This window comes from Andrographis paniculata, unplaced genomic scaffold (assembly GCF_009805555.1).
Source record: "Andrographis paniculata isolate CXL003 unplaced genomic scaffold, ASM980555v1 Contig77END, whole genome shotgun sequence".
NCBI lineage: Eukaryota > Viridiplantae > Streptophyta > Magnoliopsida > Lamiales > Acanthaceae > Andrographis > Andrographis paniculata.
Genome location: NW_026137614.1, coordinates 4,111,352 through 4,133,329, shown reverse-complemented (window position 1 = coordinate 4,133,329; position 21,978 = coordinate 4,111,352). Strand labels below are relative to the sequence as shown.

The 21,978-nt window shown below is 31.0% G+C and overlaps 2 protein-coding genes across 4 annotated transcripts; both read right to left on the bottom strand.

Moving 5' to 3' along the window:
• Positions 1–6,790: 6,790 nt before the first annotated feature.
• On the bottom strand, positions 6,791–12,838 carry LOC127239453 (uncharacterized). 3 transcript variants are annotated; one of them, XM_051257614.1, is made up of 9 exons: positions 12,686–12,838; positions 11,767–11,986; positions 11,570–11,639; positions 11,196–11,280; positions 9,109–9,603; positions 8,900–8,962; positions 8,197–8,793; positions 7,891–8,113; positions 6,791–7,735 (listed from the first exon to the last, which is right to left on the bottom strand). In XM_051257614.1, exons 2-9 carry the CDS (start codon positions 11,936–11,938, stop codon positions 7,125–7,127), a joined length of 2,316 nt encoding a protein of 771 aa, XP_051113571.1. In that variant the 5' UTR covers positions 11,939–11,986; positions 12,686–12,838; the 3' UTR covers positions 6,791–7,124. The 3 variants fall into 3 exon arrangements, with proteins under 3 accessions (XP_051113571.1, XP_051113573.1, XP_051113574.1); XM_051257616.1 differs by having other exon boundaries at positions 8,197–8,786; positions 8,902–8,962; XM_051257617.1 differs by having other exon boundaries at positions 8,942–8,962.
• Positions 12,839–14,198: 1,360 nt separating this feature from the next.
• Positions 14,199–21,518, bottom strand: LOC127266723 (uncharacterized). The gene is made up of 10 exons (XM_051297082.1): positions 21,218–21,518; positions 21,060–21,113; positions 20,043–20,162; positions 19,208–19,663; positions 18,105–18,538; positions 17,380–17,479; positions 17,219–17,284; positions 16,338–16,427; positions 15,814–15,933; positions 14,199–14,649 (listed from the first exon to the last, which is right to left on the bottom strand). The coding sequence occupies exons 1-10, from the start codon at positions 21,239–21,241 to the stop codon at positions 14,311–14,313; spliced, it is 1,803 nt and encodes a 600-aa protein (XP_051153039.1). The 5' UTR covers positions 21,242–21,518; the 3' UTR covers positions 14,199–14,310.
• Between the last annotated feature and the right edge of the window lie 460 nt (positions 21,519–21,978).

Sequence of the window (21,978 nt, the reverse complement as noted above, 5' to 3'; positions counted from 1 at the left end):
GAGTATATGGAATATTCCCTTCGGCCTAATACAATAATCTTATTTACTATTTTTGTCCGTCTCAAAACAATAGTTTTATTTTCATAAATAACCATATTACTATATAACTACTCTTACTCTTTCATTATTATTGCACAATTGCCACTACCTTTTACACTAATACACTCACAAGGGCAAAAATGTCTTTTACCTATACTTTTTACCCACTATCAATATAATATCAATATTTCTTAAATCTCGTGCTCAACACAACGAAGACTATAGTTCCAGGACGGAAGAAGTATTATTTACTATAAATGATTAGTACAAAGTGTATGTTAATATGACGTAAATATAACAATATATATAACTTATAAGACATATTACTATTGATCTTAATACAAAATATATGTTAATATAACATACTTCTGTAAAATTTAAACTGACAATAAATAGTAATAATCTACAAGATACATAAATTAATTTTAAGTCATATATACTAAGAATTCATATTTTATATGCTTATTATGTTTAATCAATACAGTGCTGATTTAGCTTTCTAGCAATATTCTTTATAGATATATATTGACTATATATATTATATTAGGTCATGATATCCCACAAGACAAGTGGGTAAAATAATTGGGGGATAAAAGTCAAAAGAATTACAGTGAAAACCCTGCTATTTGTGCTTTCTGATGCCACTAATTACTAATTAGGGTTTGGCCATTTACTAGAAATCATTTTTTATTTTTTTTTAAGTAAATTGTTTGTATTTTTATTTAAATTACACAGAACTTTAAATGTAATGCTTTCTTAATAATGCTTATTATGATGTTTATATTGCATGCTCTTGGGGTGCAAACTCAAATTTCACATTGAAAAGTTATGAAGAAAATTACATATCTTATAAGTCTCAAGTGAACTTCACTAGTACGAGGCCTTATGGAGAATATCCAAAAACAAATCCGTGCGGACTCAGCCCAAAGCGGACAATATCATATTAGTGCTGAGTTGGCCCAATCCCAACATAGGCTATCCCTGATTCATTATATAATTAATTTGAGCCATATATATATATAATATTATTGCATAATTAATTGCCACAATTAAGGCCATTTTAATTTGAGATCGAGCATTATTGACAGTAATGCAATTAAGTCGATCATCCACTAATTAATATTTAATTTTATCTCTATATATATCACTACAAAAAAAAATAGTATATTTGTAACGGAATTTCATCCATAAAGTTCACGTAGCTAACGCAATTTCATATCTAATTTCGTCTCTAATATTATTAGTAATGAAAAAATTTCGTTACAAAAATAATATTCTCTGGTAGTATATATTTGTCTGTTCATACTATTGGTGTCATTTACCTCTGCAACTTGTCTGCATTACAAAATTGTTTTCGATTATGCACTTTTACACCCCATTAATTCTTTCAATTTTCAACAACAACAACAACAACAACAACAACAACAACAATAATAATAATAATAATAATAATAATAATAATAATAAAGGCAAGATTACTCATAGGTCATAAAATTTTGCACCATTTTTTTTTTCTTTTCGAGATTTAGAAATTACACGAAATCTCCTCGTGTTTTAGAATATTGCATATAATTCTTCTTTTAGATGTTTCTGTGCAATATTTAAGAAACTTCAAAGGAGTTTCATACAATTTTTAGAAGATTTTTAATTTACGATATTTTCTAAAACATACTTATGCGATTTTTAAATCATGAAGGAGAATGAGAGTGATTTTTCAAACCGACATGAGTTATAAATAAAAAATTATAATAATAAAATAATATATTATTGTTTGTGAGTTTTTTCGAGTATAATAAAAAATCTTTGCTAATAATCAGAATTTTTTAAATAATCTCTCTATAGAACTATTATTCCAACTTTAATATCTATATTTATATATATATATATATATCTGTACATTATTTAGGGTGTGTTTGTTTGGAGGTTTGGAATTTGAATTGGGATTTGAATAGTAAAAATTTTGAATTTGAATAGTTGTATGATGTGATATAAATAGGTGTTGACGTGATGTTTTGAATGTAAAATTGATTTTTAATATAATATAAAAAATGAAAAATAGGTGTTTGATTTGATGTTTTTGGGGGAAAAAAATTAGATAAATAGTTGAATTTAAATCCAATACTCCAAACAAACACACCCTAGTTTTTAATATTAACACGTTTAAGAAAAAAAAAATCGAAAATTTGAGCCTATTTTTTATACTTATTTTGATAAAAGAAAAAAAGAAGATTGAAAATAACAAAAAGAACACAACACTGTTTTTAATCTAAAATATTTACCACGGGGAAATATTTAGAGTTGCAAATATTTAAAAAATTTATACTTCATCGGTCCAAAGTTTTTCATTTGTCATTTTACTCTATTCAAATCATTTTTATTTTTTTCTTAGAAGAAAGAGTTTTTTTTTTTATTTTTTTTCACATTATTTTTTTTTTAAAAAATAGACATGAAATTACTCTATTACATTACATATCTATAAAATATTAACGTAGTTTAATTTGCGTGCGAAAAATAAATTAGAAAATTACCACTTTCGATTTGGCAGGCTGAAACCGGCACTTTCGATTTGTCGAAATATCAAATTGAAATTCAACATTCTAAATCATGATTTTAGTTTGTATTCGTCGATTTCATTTTCGATTTCACTTCCGGCAATTTTGGTTAAAAAACTACTGGATCAAGTTCTACATGTTTATATTTATTTTTTAATATTTTTTATTACTATATAATATTTTTGAACTAATGTATTTTTTAAAAAACAATTTAGATAATTTTTTTTTTTTTGAAAAAAATACAAGTGTATTTCATTTGTATTTGCATAATAGTTCTACTCACGTTGAAAATCATGTAAATCATGTATTTTTTTTTTTATTTGTAAAATTATATATATATATATGTTTCTACAATCAGTCAAATCCATAAAAATTATTTTGGGTTGGTTCAAATATAATCACAAACTTGTAAAAATGAAATATATATATATATATATCAAATAAAGTTTCAATTGAATATACTTCCTTAAAATTGTGGGTTAAAGTTCTTAGGCTTATAATTCTAGAGGTATGTTTGTTTGAAAATTTGAATTCAATCTATTAATTTTTATTATCTTCAAAACTATTAATTTAAAATTTATTTTTATCAAAATATTCTATCAATAATTTATTTTTTATTCAAATCATTATATAAAAAACTATGTATATCACATAAATAAAAAAATATATTTCAATTAATATTTATATTATAGTAGTAAATTGTACCATACTCTCTTGTATTTCAATAAAATTGTAATCTCTTCATCCGGCTCTAAGGTTTTATTTACCTTTTGCACGTCATTCTACTTAACATTAAAAATATTCTTATATTAGTATAATTTTTGCACAAATGTCATTATAATAGTATTATAAAATACTAATTGAAGTATTTTTGTCATTTTTCTTGATTTGTAGTACGTTTTTATATTATAATTAATATTAAAAAAATTAACATGTAAAAAGTAAATAAAACTCTTAGAGCCAAACAAAAATAGTATAAAGCATTTTGTATTCTATTTATTGCCTAAAAATTTTTTTGGATTAAATTAAACTATGCATAAAATATTATATTTATGTTTTTAAAAAATCTCTCACCACTCAACGGGGCGGCGCAGGCGAAGAAGAGAGAGAACCTGTTGGCGTGCGGCTGCGGCCTGCAGCGGCTGTCGATGAGTTAGTATAGGTAATAATAATAATAATATGATATTTATAATTAATTTTTTTATATATAAATAATTATTAATAATATTGAAAAAAAATAATACTATTACTTATATTTAAATTTTGTAATTTAAATACTAGTATAGGTAAATTGTGTATAGTAATAATAATAATAATATGATATTTATAATTAATTTTTTTATATATAAATAATTATTAATAATATTGAAAAAAAATAATACTATTACTTATATTTAAATTTTGTAATTTTTTATCATATCGATATTTTTATAATTTATTTTTGTGTATTTTTTTATTTAAATTTTTATTCAATTATTTGCTAAATTTATTATTTTAATTATTTTTTATAATATAAAAATTTAATTAATTAATTATATATATGAATTTTTACATAATAAATATATCTGAATAAAATTAATATCAATTTAACTATTTTTAAATAAAATTCAAATTTAGAAAAATATAAAATAAAAAAAATATTAAAAATGAATATATATATATATATATAAATCAGCGGTTCAAACCTTAACCGAAGGTTTTTAAACCGTAATCGAAATCGTTAAATTGTAACCGCAATCGTCATTTGAAAAGTTCAATTTTGATTTGATATTTTGATATATCGCAACCGACGGTTTGAACCATTTGGACAAATCTATACACAGTGTGTGATGATATATATAAATATTAATGATATATTTATCAAGATGTAATTTTCAAAATACTAAGATATACATATGTGTGTTTGTTTGGGAAATTGAATTAGATTTACACTATTCATCCAATTTTTTTTCCCCAAAAACATTAAATCAAACACATATTTTTTATTTTTTATATTATACTAAAAATCAATTTTACATTCAAAACATCACATCATAAAAATTTTCAAATTCAAAATTTTTACTATTCAAATCCCAACTCAAAATCCAAAGCCCCAAACAAACACACTTATATTTTTCACCAAATATATAAAATCACATAATCAATCAATAGAATATCAAACATCTCTCTAGACACATTCCGAATCCAAAACAATTTACTATAGCTACTTTTCAAATATACTCCAAAGTATAACACACTCTAATTTTCAGTTGATAGGAGTTACAGAAAGTTTCAGTTGAAATCTAGAAAAAATTTCAAAATAATAAGAACCATTATATATATTTTATGCGTATATATATATAATGCAATACTATTTATTTTATTTTTTTGACAGAAAAAAGGCCCAAATAGGCACAATTATTAGAAGGAAACAATAAATAGGTCCACAAGCTGTCGGCCCAAGATCAATATGCCACCCACAAACGACAGTCGGACATGTTGTCGGCTCATTTTATAACGGGCCTACGTTTTGTCGGCCCATCTAATGTATGATCATGTGATGTCGGCAGGACTTACAAAGCCAATATTACCATGCATTACATCATGTTGGCCCATTGTCGATAGGTCTAAATTGAAAATTCATGTGCTGTCGGCTCCTTTCCGACAGGTCCATGTGGCATTAGGTGCCTGTCGGCCAGTCTCCAACAAGCCCATGAGACGTCTGCAGCCCTTACCGGCCCAATACTGGGAGTAGAGGCCCATCAAGAAAAATTCATACTGTCGGCCCATTACCGACAATGCCATGGAACCATGGTTATTGTCGGTCCATTATCGACAGACCCATATCAACAACATTCACCTCTTGTCGGCCATTTACCGACATGACCAATTCCAGAATTTATGTGCTGTCGGCTCATATCCGACAGACCCATCTTAAAATTCACCTCTTGTCGGCCGTTTACCGACAGGCCCAATTTGAGAATTTATGTGCTATCGGCTCATAACAGACCTATATGGAATTATGTTTATTGTCGGCCCATTACTGACAGACCCACATCAACATTCACCTCTTTTCAGCCCGTTACCAACAGACCCAATTTCGGAATTTATGTGCTGTGGGCTCATATCCGACAGGCTCATATGGAATCAGTGTTACTGTCGGCCTATTACAGACAGGCCCGTTAATCCCATAATAACACTCACCTCTTTGAGGCCCATTACCATAGGCCCAATTTGAGACTTTGCACTGTCAGCTAATATCTGCAGGCCCATATGTAATCATGCTTATGGTGGGCCCATTACCGACATGCCCATATTAACATTCACATCTTGTCGACTCATTACCGATTTTAGAGTTTATGTGCTGTCGGCTCATACCCGACAGGCTCATATGCATTCATGGTTATTGTCGGCCCATTACCGACCTATTAAAATTTACTTCTTGTCAGCCTATTTTCCGACAGGCCTATATTACAATTCACCCCTTGTCGGCCCATTGCCGACAGGCCCAATTAAAAAATGATGTGCTGTCGGCTGCTATCCGACAGGCCCATATACTGTTGACAGGCTTTTCAGGCCCAATGTTGCCTTTGCATGCAGGCCCATATGAAAATTCAACTTTAGTCGGCCCATTTGTTTCAGGCCCAAAGGAAAACTCAAGTGTCATAAGCTGTTTGTCGACCAATTTCCAGCAGGCCCATATAATTTTGGCAGACCTTTAAGGCCCAATAATACCTCATGCACTAGGCCTATAGGCCCAAATTCCTACAGTCAGCCCATTTTTTCGATGCCCAAGTATAGAACTTATTCATAGTTTTTCCAATAGGTCCACATGGCTGCAGAATACCATTTCCCACAGATATACACGTTTATCAAACCTGTCGCCCATCACTAATAGGCCCAATTTTTCAATCATACGTGGCCTATTAAAAATCTCCATGGAGTCCAAAACAGGAAAATGATCATAGGACCCAATATTCCATCTAACCCAACATATAAATGCAAAAATTTAACGAACAACACTACAAAACTTTTTAGCCACAAAAAAATTCAAGAAATCAAAACCAACTCAAAAACAGACACAAGATGATATAATACACACACACACATATATATATAAATATGTAAATAGGTATTCAACAGTTACGACCTAGGCTTTTCCTTCTTCTCTTTGAAGAGTGCCAAAATACTTATGGAATAAGAGACGTTTGCCAAAATCATTTAAAAAAGCCTCAGTCAGTTTGCTTGGTTGGACTATATCATCATTTTGTATCGAAATCCATTACAAGCATAAATCCATACCAAATATTTTGCTCTAAAAACCCCACAACACAGAAGAAGAAATCTCAACTACTTCCAAAGTTCCTTTCCTTCAAAACCAAACCAAACCAAATAAAGTTTCTGGCATGATCCCCTTTTACTAGCTACTCTCTCTCTCTCTCTCTCTCTCTCTCTCTATATATATATATATAATCCCTACTGTGGTTTCTTAGAAGCCTGTCTACTTATGGACAGTTAAAGCGAGATTTAAACATCATTTTATAAGGTCTTAAGTCACCATGACATACCAGAGTTATGATTACCTAATGCTTCCAAGAACGAAGAATCCAACGAACCAAAAGTCGAGCTAATGTCCGGTAGAGGTGGCAAAGCACGATCCCCCGGCCTCAGGCGCTCTCTGTCGACAGCCAAATCTTGAGGCGAGAGAGATGGACGTTGCAGAGCTGTTGTTAATCCATCTCCAGTCGCAGCACGGTGGTTCAGATCAGAGTAGGGCAATCTTGGCCATGGAGGTCGTGGCCATGGCGCTGCTAATGTAGGAGGATGAAATGGCATGGAAGATTGCAGCCGCGGCAAAGAGGCAGGATACACGAGAGAGGATGTACCCGGTCGAAAACCTTGATAGTTAGGTGGAGGAGGAGCAAGCGAACGGCTCTGACCGAGAAATTGGAGATTTCCTGTTGAATTGATCGGTGGAGGCCTCGGAGCATGGAAACCGGATTGCGCCATAGCATGTTGGTTAGGACCTGAAATATTTCGAGAAATGGCGCTGACATATTGGCTGGTAGACCGTGGTGGCGCTGATGTGTGCGAAGTTGGATTCAGTTGGCAAGCAGAAGAATTTGGGCGCAGCTGTTGTCGGTGCGACGAACTTAATGCAGTGCCTGCAAGGAAAATTGTTATTCAGCTCGCAAGAAATGACGTAATCCGTGTAGATGAAATAACTTTTGATGCAAACGGGAAATGCCAAAAGTGTCGCATTTCTCTAAGATCGAGATAAGTTTACCAAATAATCATATAAATACATATATATATATACCTTGTTTTATTCTTGGAATACTACGATATTCGCGAGCTGTGTGAATTCTGATAACATCTGCCAACACTTTGTTTGCGTAAACCTTGTTCTGATTCTTTTGTCGATCCTTCATTTTCGATCGAAAATCCTCTTCAGCAGCCTTAATTTTGGCGTCATGTCTACTTCGTGTTTGAGCGATAGTTTCTTGTATTTCCTTCTCACACTCGACTTTCAGGGACGACACCTTGAAACAAATAAGAGGCTCTGTTTGAACTCGCGCATAAACCGAAAGGAAAAATGTTAAAAGGGAGGAATTGAGAGGCTTACCTTGCCCTTGAAGCATTGGTCAAGATTCTCAATTTCTTTACCGACATTCTTCAACTCATTTTCCAGCGGATCGGCAGCCAAAAAGGGTAAGTTCGAATTATTATTAAGATGCTGAACCATGCTAGATCCAGGAAAATTGTCGGCATCTATTCCCAGCAGCGGATCAGAAGGATTGGCAACTTCAGTTGTACTCACTGCAACATTAGACAAGTCAGCACTTGAAGAATCACGGGCAACTGATCCATGTAAAGATCTTGTATCAGGGCAATTTCTCGGGATTTCCGAATCTCTTTCTATTCGAGAAGTAGATTCATGGAAAACAGTAGAAGGTTCCACAGCCTGCGCTGTTTGGAAAGTGGTTATAACCGGATCATTGTTCTGATGCACAACTTCGGCGGCTGAAGATGGATTACAACTTGGTGATACATCAGTTGAGATAGGATCCAACGGCTCACAATTTCCAGTTGTCTGTACTTCAGAAGGAGACTGGACGGTGCTAATTATTTCCGAACTCAAAACCTCTATCGGCGCAGAAGCTTGACATTCCTGTACTAGCGTAGCAGATACCGAACTCTCGAGCATTTGATCTTCTGGCCCCTACATGAAATTTTTACTCGTTACTCCTGCAACGTTATGAACAATTCTCAAGTATATGCATGATATGAAGCCAATTCAATAACATCAAAGGAGAACAGGAAACTACACGTGTGTCTGTGTCTTCCGGATCGTTAGACACCAAACTTACTTGGACTTGATCTTCAGAGCCCTAAACCGACATTAAAAATCGTGTTATTGCAGCGACAATATTTAACAAAAAAGGAAAGAAAAGAAATGAAAAGGATCCTAGTATATATAACCCCTTTATCAGAATCATTCATCAGTTCTAAAGAGAGAACAAAATCGTTCAGGTACCTTAGCTGGAACTTCCCGGTTCAGCTCAACTGCTTGGATTTCATCACAAGGGCTTCCATCAGAAGATGTCAGGTTCACAAATCCACATCTGTCCGTATCTGATTGCGATGTTTGTTCACTATTACCAGTGGATTTTGCTTCAGCCAGCCAACGAGCAACCTGATCGCTCAAAAGGTTCCTAGCAGCTAGTTGCCTACTCTCAAGATCTTTAAGTTCTGCTTCTTTCTTTAGATTGTGCTCCTCCATTTTTTTTCTGTAATCACTGTCCAACAACTTAAGCTTTACCACTCTAGTTGGACCTTCACCATATATATATCTGATCATATCCGCCTCCAGTTTGTGATCTCTCTCCATGCTCAACTTCGCCTCCTCCCAAAACTGGTGAAACTCTTGAGATTCTCTCTGTTGTTTTCGGTCAAGTTTCTGTATTCGTTTGTCACACTTTTTCTGTATCTGCTTTATGAGAGCATCTATTTCCCTCTGGATACCTTTTTCCTTCAAAATTCAAATAAAATCTCTAACATGAATAGGATATTAAGATAATTTTACATTTCACTCCTGTGGCCAATGAAGTTGTTAAGACATTAAAATGAATCCTTAGTGCATTATACGCTGGTGTCTTTTTGAATTAATAATACAAATAACACTGTTATTTACATGTGAAAGGCAATGATGCTTAAGGAAAAACAGGTACGAACGTACTAAATGATTATGTTATTTTAAATAGATATCTCCGACTCCAATATATCAATCTTAGTTGTATCTTTGCAACAATGGAACATTATGTTATTACAGACTTACAGTCATAAACATAATGCATGGGCTACATAAAATTACCAATAATTGGAGATTCCAAGATCAAAACTGTCAAATTGGTATTGATCGAAAACCACTGGCAACAAGCAGTCAAACAATCTGGGGATCACAGTTTTCCTTTTCATGACAATTAGACAATGTAGAAAAATAGGGGGAAAAGTCTTTTTATTCATATATATATATATATATATATGTATGTGTGTGTGTGTGTGTATCGGTAGATGAACCATCTAACAAAGAAAATCTAATGTCAGTCAGAGCACAACAATAAGTGAATGAAAAACACAGCAGAAGCTGCAGAACTTCAGATAGATAAAAGCTGCGATTATAAAAAGAAAAGGTATAAGATTAAACCATTTTGTTAAGAATTTCAGATAAGACGCGGGAAACTGTGATCTATCCTCGGTGAAGGGGGTTTCCATCTAAAAACAGCAAGTTTATGGATGACTGAAAAGTCACAACTAGATACTCTGCAATACATAAGTCTAGCAAGTTTATGCCTGCATGATAAGCTATTCACCTATGATTCTCACTCAATTTGATGATTTAAAGATTACTTGTTTATATATATAAAACAAGTGGGAAATATGCAATTTATTACATATACTCATACCAAATATTCTGTAACTATACAAGGTTACCGGTAACAAACAGAAAAGCAAATTAGTTTTAATACACACGTGATAACCTGCGTGTCTTACAAGTGGAGGTGTGTGATCGATCATATTTACTCCTATTAGTATTTTTTTTTCATATTTAATACTCCCTCTGGCATAAAAACCAGCTGTATTCATAATATACATCTAGTGTGCATTAATACGGTCCTAAAGAGACAAAGAAAATACATAGAGAATTTGACAAACTCAATATGTAATAGGCATGTGCCATGTGGCAGTCGATTCCCCAAGCTTTTAACGTTTTCCTTGGAAATAACTTTCAATCTATACAAAATAGCATAAAGTGCATTTGAAGTGATAAATATTAAAAAAGGATTTCAAATACAAGATAATAACTTCCTCGCATTTCATTCGATAAATTGATTTCGTAAAATATCCAAATTATTTACGCTCCTATTCAAAGTAATTAATATGAATTTTAAACCTCTTCTCTAAAATTGTTCTCAAATCTGAATCCCTCCATCCAAACAAGTCTATAATTTATTATTGCAAATGGAGAGTTAATGTAGAAACAGCTACTTTCCTTTTCATATGGTAGATAGGAGTAAAAGTTCTCAACCAATGTACAAGCCATTCCACACAAGGAAAACTAACCTTGTCCACAGAGGAGACATCAGGTTCAGTTTTTACGGCAGCATTACACGAGCATATCTCCTTTTCTTGTGAATTACAAGTAGTCCTGCAGCCAAAATATCAAACACAATTCTGGTAAAGCTGAAATGAAATGCTTTATTTCTGGGTACATTGCAATTTAAATTTCACACGTGTATGCTTGTCTTCAGAACTAGGAATGTTCCTTTATGTGTGTGTGTGTGTGCACGCACTTCTTCACTTGCTTTTCATGAATAGGTGCAAAAATCAGAAGTTGAGGCAGATAGAGTAAGAATCTTGGGGCAAAATAACATAACCTTTGCTTTGGAAACATATAATGAAGCGGTAAAAAGAATTAAACGAAGGTTAATAGATACCTCATTTTCTTAGAAGACCTAATGCAAGACCCCACAAGACCATAATTTTCATCCTTAGCACTTAAGGTCTCTGCAATGTCAAAGAAAGCATATCGATCTTCAATAAAACACCACTTATACAACCAGCTCACATCTACGGCTGTTTAGGGACTTTCTCTAATAAGTGTTTTAATCCAAAAACATAGAGATAACAGTACCTGTTACAGTATTCCCTTCCCCTAATCTTTTATATCGAGCTTTAAGAGAATGGCCAGTAATTTTCCTTTTCTTGAAAGCAACAGACTCCTGGTGAACTTCAGCTTTCTTAGATTCCAAGGATAAGGGATTTATGTTCTCTCTGTGCGCCTGAATGGTCCCAAATTTCCTCATCTTAGGAGTTGCTCCACTTCTCAAACCTGAAATTCAGCTTTCCCAGAGCTGCAATGATATCCACAAAATTCCAACTTAGAAATCTCTCAACATAAACAATCCATAACCATTATAGGAAAATTAGGGCTACAAAATGGTGTAAGAGAACCCACAAACAAGAACATTAAGAGAGACTAATGATTATATGTTATGGACACACTGTCGGCCAAATATTTCATTGAATCTAGAAATTTCTACGCAGAAAGATGTAAGACGATGAAATTAAAAACCAACCACAACCCAAAAACGCATAAAACAACGCAAACAATCATGATTCGAAAGCTAGGTTAAACAGCACAAGAACAACAACAACAACAACAACAAATGTTTGCACAAACCAACAAGATTCACTAAAAATTGCCCACTCAAATGCAGAGAAAAATTAAAATTGTACTGTGTGTCCACAAAGCATCATAAAGCGAGAATATTCATTCAACTCCTCGAGCTTTGGGGCCATTCCTCCCCGAGGTGCAATACTCTTCTGGTTTTACCTTTAGGTCAGACTTTCTAAAGTCGGGCGGCACCGCCGGAAAGAGCGGCGATGGTAGCTAGTGCGAGAATGCAAGCCACACCATCGGAAAAGTACGAACACGAGAAATGGTAAACACGATTTCAGCCAGAAGCAACAACTCTAGAGTGAAAATCGAACCACACTTTCGGCATTCAGTCACTAACGAATTACATAAACATAATACCAACAGCTCTTACCCTGATCATCCCTCCGTTCACAGAATCAGAATCAAGCGAGATAATATGTACCACGACGAATTGAATTGCAGAGAACGACAAGTGAAATTGCAAAGAAACGGCAACTGCAGAAGCAATTCAAAGATGAACGAAGAGAGGGAAGCTGAGGCTGATGTTCAGAAATCCTTTTTAAGTGCAGTTTGCAATTTATTTTTAACCCAAGAAGACAAAAATGTGAAAGCGGTGAGACTTTTTTTTTACCAATTTTACCCTTGCTGCTATTTCCGTCTAATCGCCATTTCTACCGCACTCCAAGTTGCCTGTACAATTGCTGGCTGTTTGTTTTGACGTGAACCTAAAAAAGAAAAAATTATAATACTAATAATAATATTAATGGGGAGTTTGTTATTCGTTCAAATTTAAGGTAAAAATTGAATGTGTATTTTCAATTGGAATTTGAATAATAAAAAAAATTGAATTTGAATAATTGTATAATGTATTTATTTAATATTTTGAATATAAAATTGATATTTAATATAATATAAAAAATAAAAAAATAGGTGTTCGATTTGATAATTTTTAGGAAAACAATTTGTATGAATAATATAAATTTACATAAATCCTTCAAACAAAAGCACCCTTAGTGAAATTGTTTGAAATTTTTTTTTTTTTGATAGAAAATTATTTAAATAATATAAAAATAATAAATATATATAATATATTAATTTTGGAGAAAAATGTGTTTTTAAAAAATTGTGAAAGAACAAATAAATGTGTTTTTAAGAGTTTATGGGATTTTGATTTTGGATTTTAAAGAATAAATAAATTTAAAATAATTATTTTACGTGATATAAATATATAATAATTTGATATTTTAATATAGTTTATTTTAGAATAATGTAATATAAACTTAAAAATTCAATATGATATTTTAAAAATTAAAATAATAAAATTCAACAAAAATCACAAACAAATATATCCTTAATGTTTACATGATCAAGTATTATATACCGGCTTCCTTGTAAAAAAAAGAAAAAAAAGTTCAGGCCATAAATGCAATTTTACTAACAACAAAACAAGTATTATAGTCTTTTGTTTGTGGACGGAATTTATGTAATATAAATTAGTTATTTAATTACTTAAAAAAATTAATATATATTTAAATATTTTTAATGTTATATCTCAATAAAATTTTATATAATATAGACGGACTCCACAGGTCAACACGAAAACGAATATGCACATTGTTGACGTGAAGAGTCTATTTAATTCATTTAACTTATATTTATCCTTTGATGGCCTAGTACCAGCCCAACTCCGGGGATATTACAAAAACATATTTATTTATTTTTTATCATAAATTAGTTTTATAAAAAAATGAAGAGTTTTAAAAATAAATAAAAATATTTGTTAATTGAAGAGAAATAGAAATAAATAGATTTTGAGTAGATCCTACGTGTAATTTAATTTAATTAATTTATATTTGTTAAGTGTGCTTAATATTGATAAATATAAGGAACCAGTGGGACGGAGAGAGTATAATTTATCCCGAAAAAAATATTCACTAAACTAGAATTATAATTATTCATCTCCATGGATACATACAATTAACATGTATATATATATATAGAGAGAGATTGGTTGAATCACATTGCCAATAAGTACTGAAACTCATACTCATAGGGTATTTTCTCAACCAAAGTAGATGATGAAGAAGAAGATGATGATGAAGGCTTGGCTGCTGCAGCCTGAGGTCCCCGGAAACAGTCGACGATCGACTTCCTGAGTGTCCCGGACGTCGGCAGCTGTTGGCACACCCACTCCATCATCGACTCGGGCTCGCTCACAAACTCATTCATGTTCCTCAACAGAAGCTCGGGGAGAGCAATTCTTTTGCTACTTGTTACCACAATTGATGCTTGTAGATACTCTAGTTTCGATCTTTCTAGCTCGGTAATCACTCCCTCCGCCGTGTATATCTTCACCTATATATATTGCGACGACAAATTCAAAGTGAAGAACAATACGCATGTCGAAATTTATAGTAGAGGAGATTGGGAATCAGGGTCGAATTGAGGAGAGTATTTTGGATAAATTTTAATGTAAATGTGTGCGTTTAGTTATTTTTGCATTATACCGTAAAGAAAAATATATGAAGGGAGGCGCGGATCAGGTGCTAGTCGCTGATTCAATGCTGATTTGATCGGGTCAGCATATCTCATAAAAGTAGTCAACATATATTTTTGGATACAACATATGATGTATTATAAGATATCATATGTTGAATTGTAACATAATATATGTTTGTATCATAAATGTGCTATGATAGTATATAATATATGTTGGATATCTTTATGTGATATACTGACTCGATCAAATCAACATCATGCTAATTTGATTGTGTCAGCACCGGATCCGCAACCTAAAAAAAAAAGTAATACTCCTTCGATATGGAATCAATCTATTTATTTTGTTATTTTGATCAATTTGAAATCACTTCTATCAATTTTGATTTTAGCAATAGTACTTTCCTCGTAATTAAAAGAATCTTTACATTTTATACGTAAATTACAAAAATACTATAGTATATAAAATATATAGTATTAAAATTTTAGAGGTATAATTGACTATTCACCCATTCATTCTACTATATTATAAAAAAAATACTAATATTCAAAATTTAATATTAAAAAAAAAAAGCAAATGAATAGATACATGTAAAATGGAAGAAGTATACTTTTTTTTTATGATATTCAAAAAAATAAGCATAATTTTTTTACGACAAAAGAAATAATAAATAAATAACTTAATTTATTTTTTCTCCCAATGGCAAAACAAATGTGAAATTTCCGAAGCATAGTATTGTTGAAGAAACATATGGGACAAGATTGACATCAATCATGAGTGCGGGACTAAATTTATATTTTTTAATTGGTTTTAAGAGTTTGTTTCTAAAAATATATAGAAATATGACAAATTTAGTCATCTATCTATGGTCAACTATCACTTTTATCTTATCGATCTTGTTAATTGGATTTTGATCATGTATGGTCGGGACAAGAAAATTATCTTTTTCTTAGTGACATATGGTAAAAGTAATAAATAATCTTAAGTATATGATATAATTTCTAATTTTCTTAAGAACATACCGCGGGTGATGAGCGAGTACCACAACAAAGGGCGAATGTAATGTTTGGATCGGGTGTATCGAGTCCATAGAGTTCACGTACTATCGTCTCTTTGTTGTTGTCGTTGCCTTTGCTTAGTATCTGAGAGCAAGTGATGCATGAATTCATTTATTTTAGGATAAATATATTTTTAGTCTGCATACTTACTTTTGGTCATTAAAATAAAGTCTGTATAAATAGTTCTCTATTTTATTCATAGTAGCTGAAAATATCATATTGTCATGTGTGTTAATATATAAACGTAGTAATTTTCAATAGAAAATATTGACATGAACATAACTTTTTTAAATAAATATACAAACATAGATTTTAAATATATAAAGGTAAATCACATCAACACTAGAATTGAAAATTGTTGCATTCTTTTTTCTTTCAACATGAGCGACATGTCAGCTCATATAACAATATTTATCTCATTTATTTATTTATTTTTTATGTCAGAGGAAAATATGTACTGTTTTTTTTTTTATGTGAAACATGGATACCTCTTTGACGGCTGAATCTTGGGGTTTCCTCAAGATAAAATGTTCGATTGCTTGAGCGTTAATGTCGTTACCGGAGATGTTCAAACTTGCCTGCTTGATCAGCCACACGAAGATGAATAAATTCCAATATTACAAATACATATATGTCAATTATTTGTAAAGATATACATGTTTTGTTCTTCTACATTTTTTTTTTCATATTTTTTCAAAAATATTAATACACTACACACCTTCATTATTTTTATATTTTTTACACGATTCTCACATAAATTTTTTTTTTCAACATTCTCACAAAATAAATACACGCTTTTAATATGATTCTTATACTTCCTCCGTATCAAATATAGTGTCACGTAGATACGATAATTTATGAAGAGTCAATTAATAAATAATTAAGAATATATTTATAAAAGTATTACAATAGAATAAAATAATTATAAATTAAAAATTAAGATAAGTAAGCAGTATATTAAAATAAAAGGAAATTAAAATTTAAAACATAATTAAAATGTGTAACTTTTTTTTCAAAAAAGAAAAATGAAATAAAATATGAGACATACATAAATAAAAATTGTAATATAATTGGGCTACAGATTCCGTACTGATCCAGCTTAGTCAACATGATGCTGTTTTGACCGGATCATCATATACTATGCTGGTGATCACCATATATTTATACATAGTACAACATATAATGTAATATAAGATATCATATGTTATTTTATAATATAATAAATATACTGATATATGTATAAATATATATTGTTCATCCGTATAAATCAACACTGATCGGACCAGCATTTGATTTATGCCCTTATAATTGACTTTAGCTATACAATCAAATTCGCAAATTTTCATAATAACAAGAATTAGTTAGTTACCTTGTTCATGAGAGACAAGAGATTCTCAGGACCAAAAACCGTAGGAACCCCATATTGAAGATATCCCTGGATAATTAAAAATCATAAAACATATATCTTCAATTAATATATATAATAAAATAGATAATTATTAATATATGGAGTTGGGAAAAATAAAGTACATGCATGATACAAGCATTGTAGATGTTGATCCAAAAGGCTAATTTTTGTTGATGACTCAAGAACCTCAAGTCCACCTTTTGAAGGCCATCCATCAAAACCCTAAACAAATTTTAACCAAGAGAGAGAATATAATCATTAATTCATTAAATTTCAAAAAATAAAATAAAAAATTGCTAAAGAATTTAAAAATTTTGCACGGTAGATTAGAAACTGTGCAACATTCTTTCCCTTGTGTTTTAAAGAATATTGCACATAATTTCCAAAATATCTAAAATTTAAAGATTGGTATAAACTATTATTGTTTGAGTACTGCAGATTGAAAATTCTACCCAATGTTTTTAAAAACTCAATGAAAGAAAAATAATTGTAGCTTTTAAACTATGAGAGACAATAGTGCGAATTCCGCCTTAGTATTTTTAAAAATGAAATAGGGCATGGATCGGCTGCTGATCCGATCAAATCAGCATGGTGCTGATGTGAACGGATCAACATATGTTATAAGGGTGACCAACATATATTTATGTATATCTCTGCATATTTATAATACAATATATATCATATTATAATTATAATTTAGCATATGTTATCTTATAACACAACATATGCTGAGATATATATAAAAATATATATATTGGTCACTTCTATAACATATGCTGATCCATGCTAACTTGACCGGATCAGCATAGAGCCTAGGAAATAAATGTATTCATCATTTTTCACTCACTTTAACTTTTGCAAAAGAGGCACGGAACTTGAACTCTGAATGCACTTGAGGTCCATGGAAGTCGAGGTAAGTCTAACCAAGTTCTTGTAAGGACCAATATCCCTAGGAATGGATTCTTCGGAATCAAAGACGCCGTAAGGATCTTGCTGCCGCGAATCTTTTTGGAACATGACGCTCGTCTTTAAATTCGAGGTTGTCTCTGCTCGGAAGCTAAGGGAAAAGTTGGTGGAACGAGCAATGGGCCCGGACTTTTCTAACTCCATTACTCTCGATGTTCGGAGTAATCTCACAAAAATGAAGATTAAGCACTTCATTATGTTCTCGGACAGCTTATTAGGCGGCCATCGTTGGATGTTTTCTTCCTCCAAATGCAATGGAGTCGAGCCAGCCTTGTGTGCCGGCATTTCATTCGACACCTCAAGATTTCGGTCTCTCTGAAATAATATTAAGATGTTATGGAATAAAAAGAGCAATGGAGAATGTTAGAAATGTATACGATTTTCAACAAATGATATTCATGATACGATTTTTAATAAAAATATATTTTTTTTCTCACAAATATAACATCAAAATACTATTTAAATCAAAATTAAGTAAACTCACTATTCGTTATAAAATAAAAATATTCTAAGTAGAATTTACTAAATACATATCAATTAGGTATATTGCAGTTTACAATAAAAACATATAAAATAAGTATTGAATGTAATGTTTCAATAGATGATGAAATTTTAATGTAACATTTTAAATGGATTATATATGTTGGATACATTCATATTTATTTTATATGTTTTTTTAAAAAAAAAAAAATACATTCAAATTCAAAAATCCTAAAACACCAAAAATTTCCATAGAATTAACTAAATACATATCAATTAGAATTAGGTATATTGCATCTTTACCTTATATGTTGTTTATTTCTTCACGTGATTCATTGTAAATATTTTATTTTTAGCAAAAATATCACAACCAATTCCTAATTTTCCCTCTAAAAATAAAAATTTTAATAACCAAAAATGGAAAAACTTTCCCAAAAGCGAACTCACAAGGTAAATTTAATTGGATTCGAATTTATAAAGTTTGATAAGCTAAGAATTTCATACTCTAGGCGTGGCATGATGCCTCGGCTCTCTTAACGGCGAGGGAGGTTTTAGTATGCCACTTTTTCTCGAGATTTTCTCGTTATATATTCCTCCATCGTATTGAAATTTATTCTCCTTCTGACTCGAGAATCCCTTTGAGTTCATCACCTTTTCGTTCACACTAAAGTCGCTTAGGTTATAATCTCCTTTAATTGCCTTGTTGATGAAATGCATAGCTTTGGTGTCAAATGCGATTTTCTCGTTGGCCCTTTTGCTAATGATGTTCGGATTTGGTGGGAGAGGCGAAGATTCATGTTGACGGATTTTATTAAGGTTTCCTCGCCCCCATTGTTTGTATTTTGTCTCGATATTAACTTCCTTTTCGTGCTTCACTTGAGCTTGAAGATGTTTGATTTGGCTCTCGAGATGTGTGATCTCACTCTCGACTATTGATAACTCGGCAAGTATCTCTTTCATCTGAAGTCATTCATCGAGTTTATTTACAAATACTTCTCAAACATTATGTGTTAAAAGGGATTAACCACAAGCCCCAAAATTTATGGTCTATATTCATACACGTTTTATAAAATTTTGATCATGCTCATAAAAAAAATATATATATATATCAAATACTTATTTTTTTCCATAAAATTTCACATCAAACACTGAATCTTTTTGCTATATCTAATTTTTTTTTTAAAAAACTCCAAAAGCTTCTATCTAAAGAGAAAAGATCTGAGTTTGTCAACAAAAATGTAGAAAGGCAAATCAAATGAGATAAGGAAAATGTTGCCATAGATTTCGAGCACAAAAAAAATAAATAAAATAAATAAAAATTAAGGATTGTATTGTATACCTTAGGTGGGAGGAAGTTTGGAATGGTAAGAGAAGAGGAAGGATCTTGTTGATTATTGAGTTGTTCGAGATAATCGTGCACCTTCTTCTCGTAATCGAGCATTTTGTGAAGCACCGCAACCTAATGCATTTTCAACATTAGATCTTTACCGTGCCCTTAGTTTTACAAAGATGAGAATTTTTAGTGATTTTTTTTTTTCACAGAAGAATAATAGTTCATTTGAAAATAGTTCGACAGAATTTTTTATTACCACACTTTTAAAGATTCAGACTCTGTATTTATCATTAAAAAATATAATAAATAAATAATTTTTACGGACAAATGGAGTATTATGTAAGTACAATACTATTTTCTTTCAAAACATCATGATTAAATTAATATTCTTTTTTTGCTCAAATTTTTATAATTATTTCGAAAATAATAGAAAGTATTTAAAACACTTTGAAACATGTCTAATAACTAAACCAGGAAGGTTTGTTGGGTACATTAAACACTAAGGTGAGAATTAGCTTGGAAGCCATGACGTATGTAAATATATATATATATAATGTATGTATTGATGTAAGTCTAGGCCCCTACGAGAGAAACAGACATGAGATAGCCCTTGTCTTGGTTGTACGTTGTACCCTCACAAACTATGCACACCACTGGTTTAGCCAAAAGAAATATATATATATATAGAAGAGAAAAAAAAAAAAAAAAAAAAAAAAAAAAAAAAAAAAAAAGAAAAGAAAGACAAATTTATCTATAACTCTTTTGTAATTTCAAATTTTAGTATAAATTTTTATACTTTAAAATTTGCATGAAATTTTTTAAAAATATTGCATGAAATTCGTCATAAAAAAACGTAAATGGACAATCATCTTTCTATCACCAAAAAAAAGAATTTTATACAATGTTTTTTAAAATCTAAGAATCGTCGTGCAATTTTTAAAGTATAAGATAAATTTAAACTGAATTTCGAAAATACTAGGAAATTATGGGTAATTTTGGCTAATTTGTTTCTTGCTTAATTACCTCTCTTTCGAGTTCCTCCCTCTTTTGTTCTTCATTCATCGTCTTCTTCTTTCTCTGGAAATTAAACAAAAATTGCATTAATTATAACAGACAATTAATTAGTTATATATATAAAAAAAATCATTAAAAAGCTGCTAGATTTATAAATAACAACTTACGAATTTGAGGGGAGGATCAGCCATGGGAGATTAGTAGGTAGCTTCAAAAATTATGTTGAACCTGTCGTCGTTCCGACAGTCTATATATCGAACATTGATTAATGAATATGCTTTGTAAGAAGAGACTAAAATGGTGTTGGTGCTTGGTGTTGAAGCAAGTGCTGTTGGCTGCAATGCATTTATCGATCGATTAATGAGCTGTTGGTGAGATTTGGATTAGCTGAGAGAAAGAAACAAATAAGAAGAAGAAGAAGAAGGAAGATGATGAAAGGGAACTTTCAACTTGAGAGAAACTGATTGAACAAACTGTAAGAAATGAATGAATGAATTTGATATTGGGGTGGGGTGGGGCATTATAGATTATGCAGATTGCATCAATTGAGATAATTGAAAATCGAATATAATTTTATTAAAAAAATTAAAATTTAAAAATTTAGAGAAATACTCTATCCGTTCGGAAAATTTAGGCCAATTTTTTTATATTTTTACAAAAATATAGAATTAAATTATCAGGACAGAAAGAGTAATTAAATATTTATAAATTCACTGCCTTAAAAACCCAAAAGAATAAATAAATAAAAAATTATAATGTTGATCGCACAATTTTACTTTATTTTATTGGGCAAAAGAATTAATAGTATGAATAAAAATAGGTCATATCAGATCAGATTTTAAATAAACTCATACCGGACCTACTTGAAAAACTAAAGCTTGAGCTTGACCTATTAGCACGTAATAAAAAGATCAAAGAGCCTTGACCT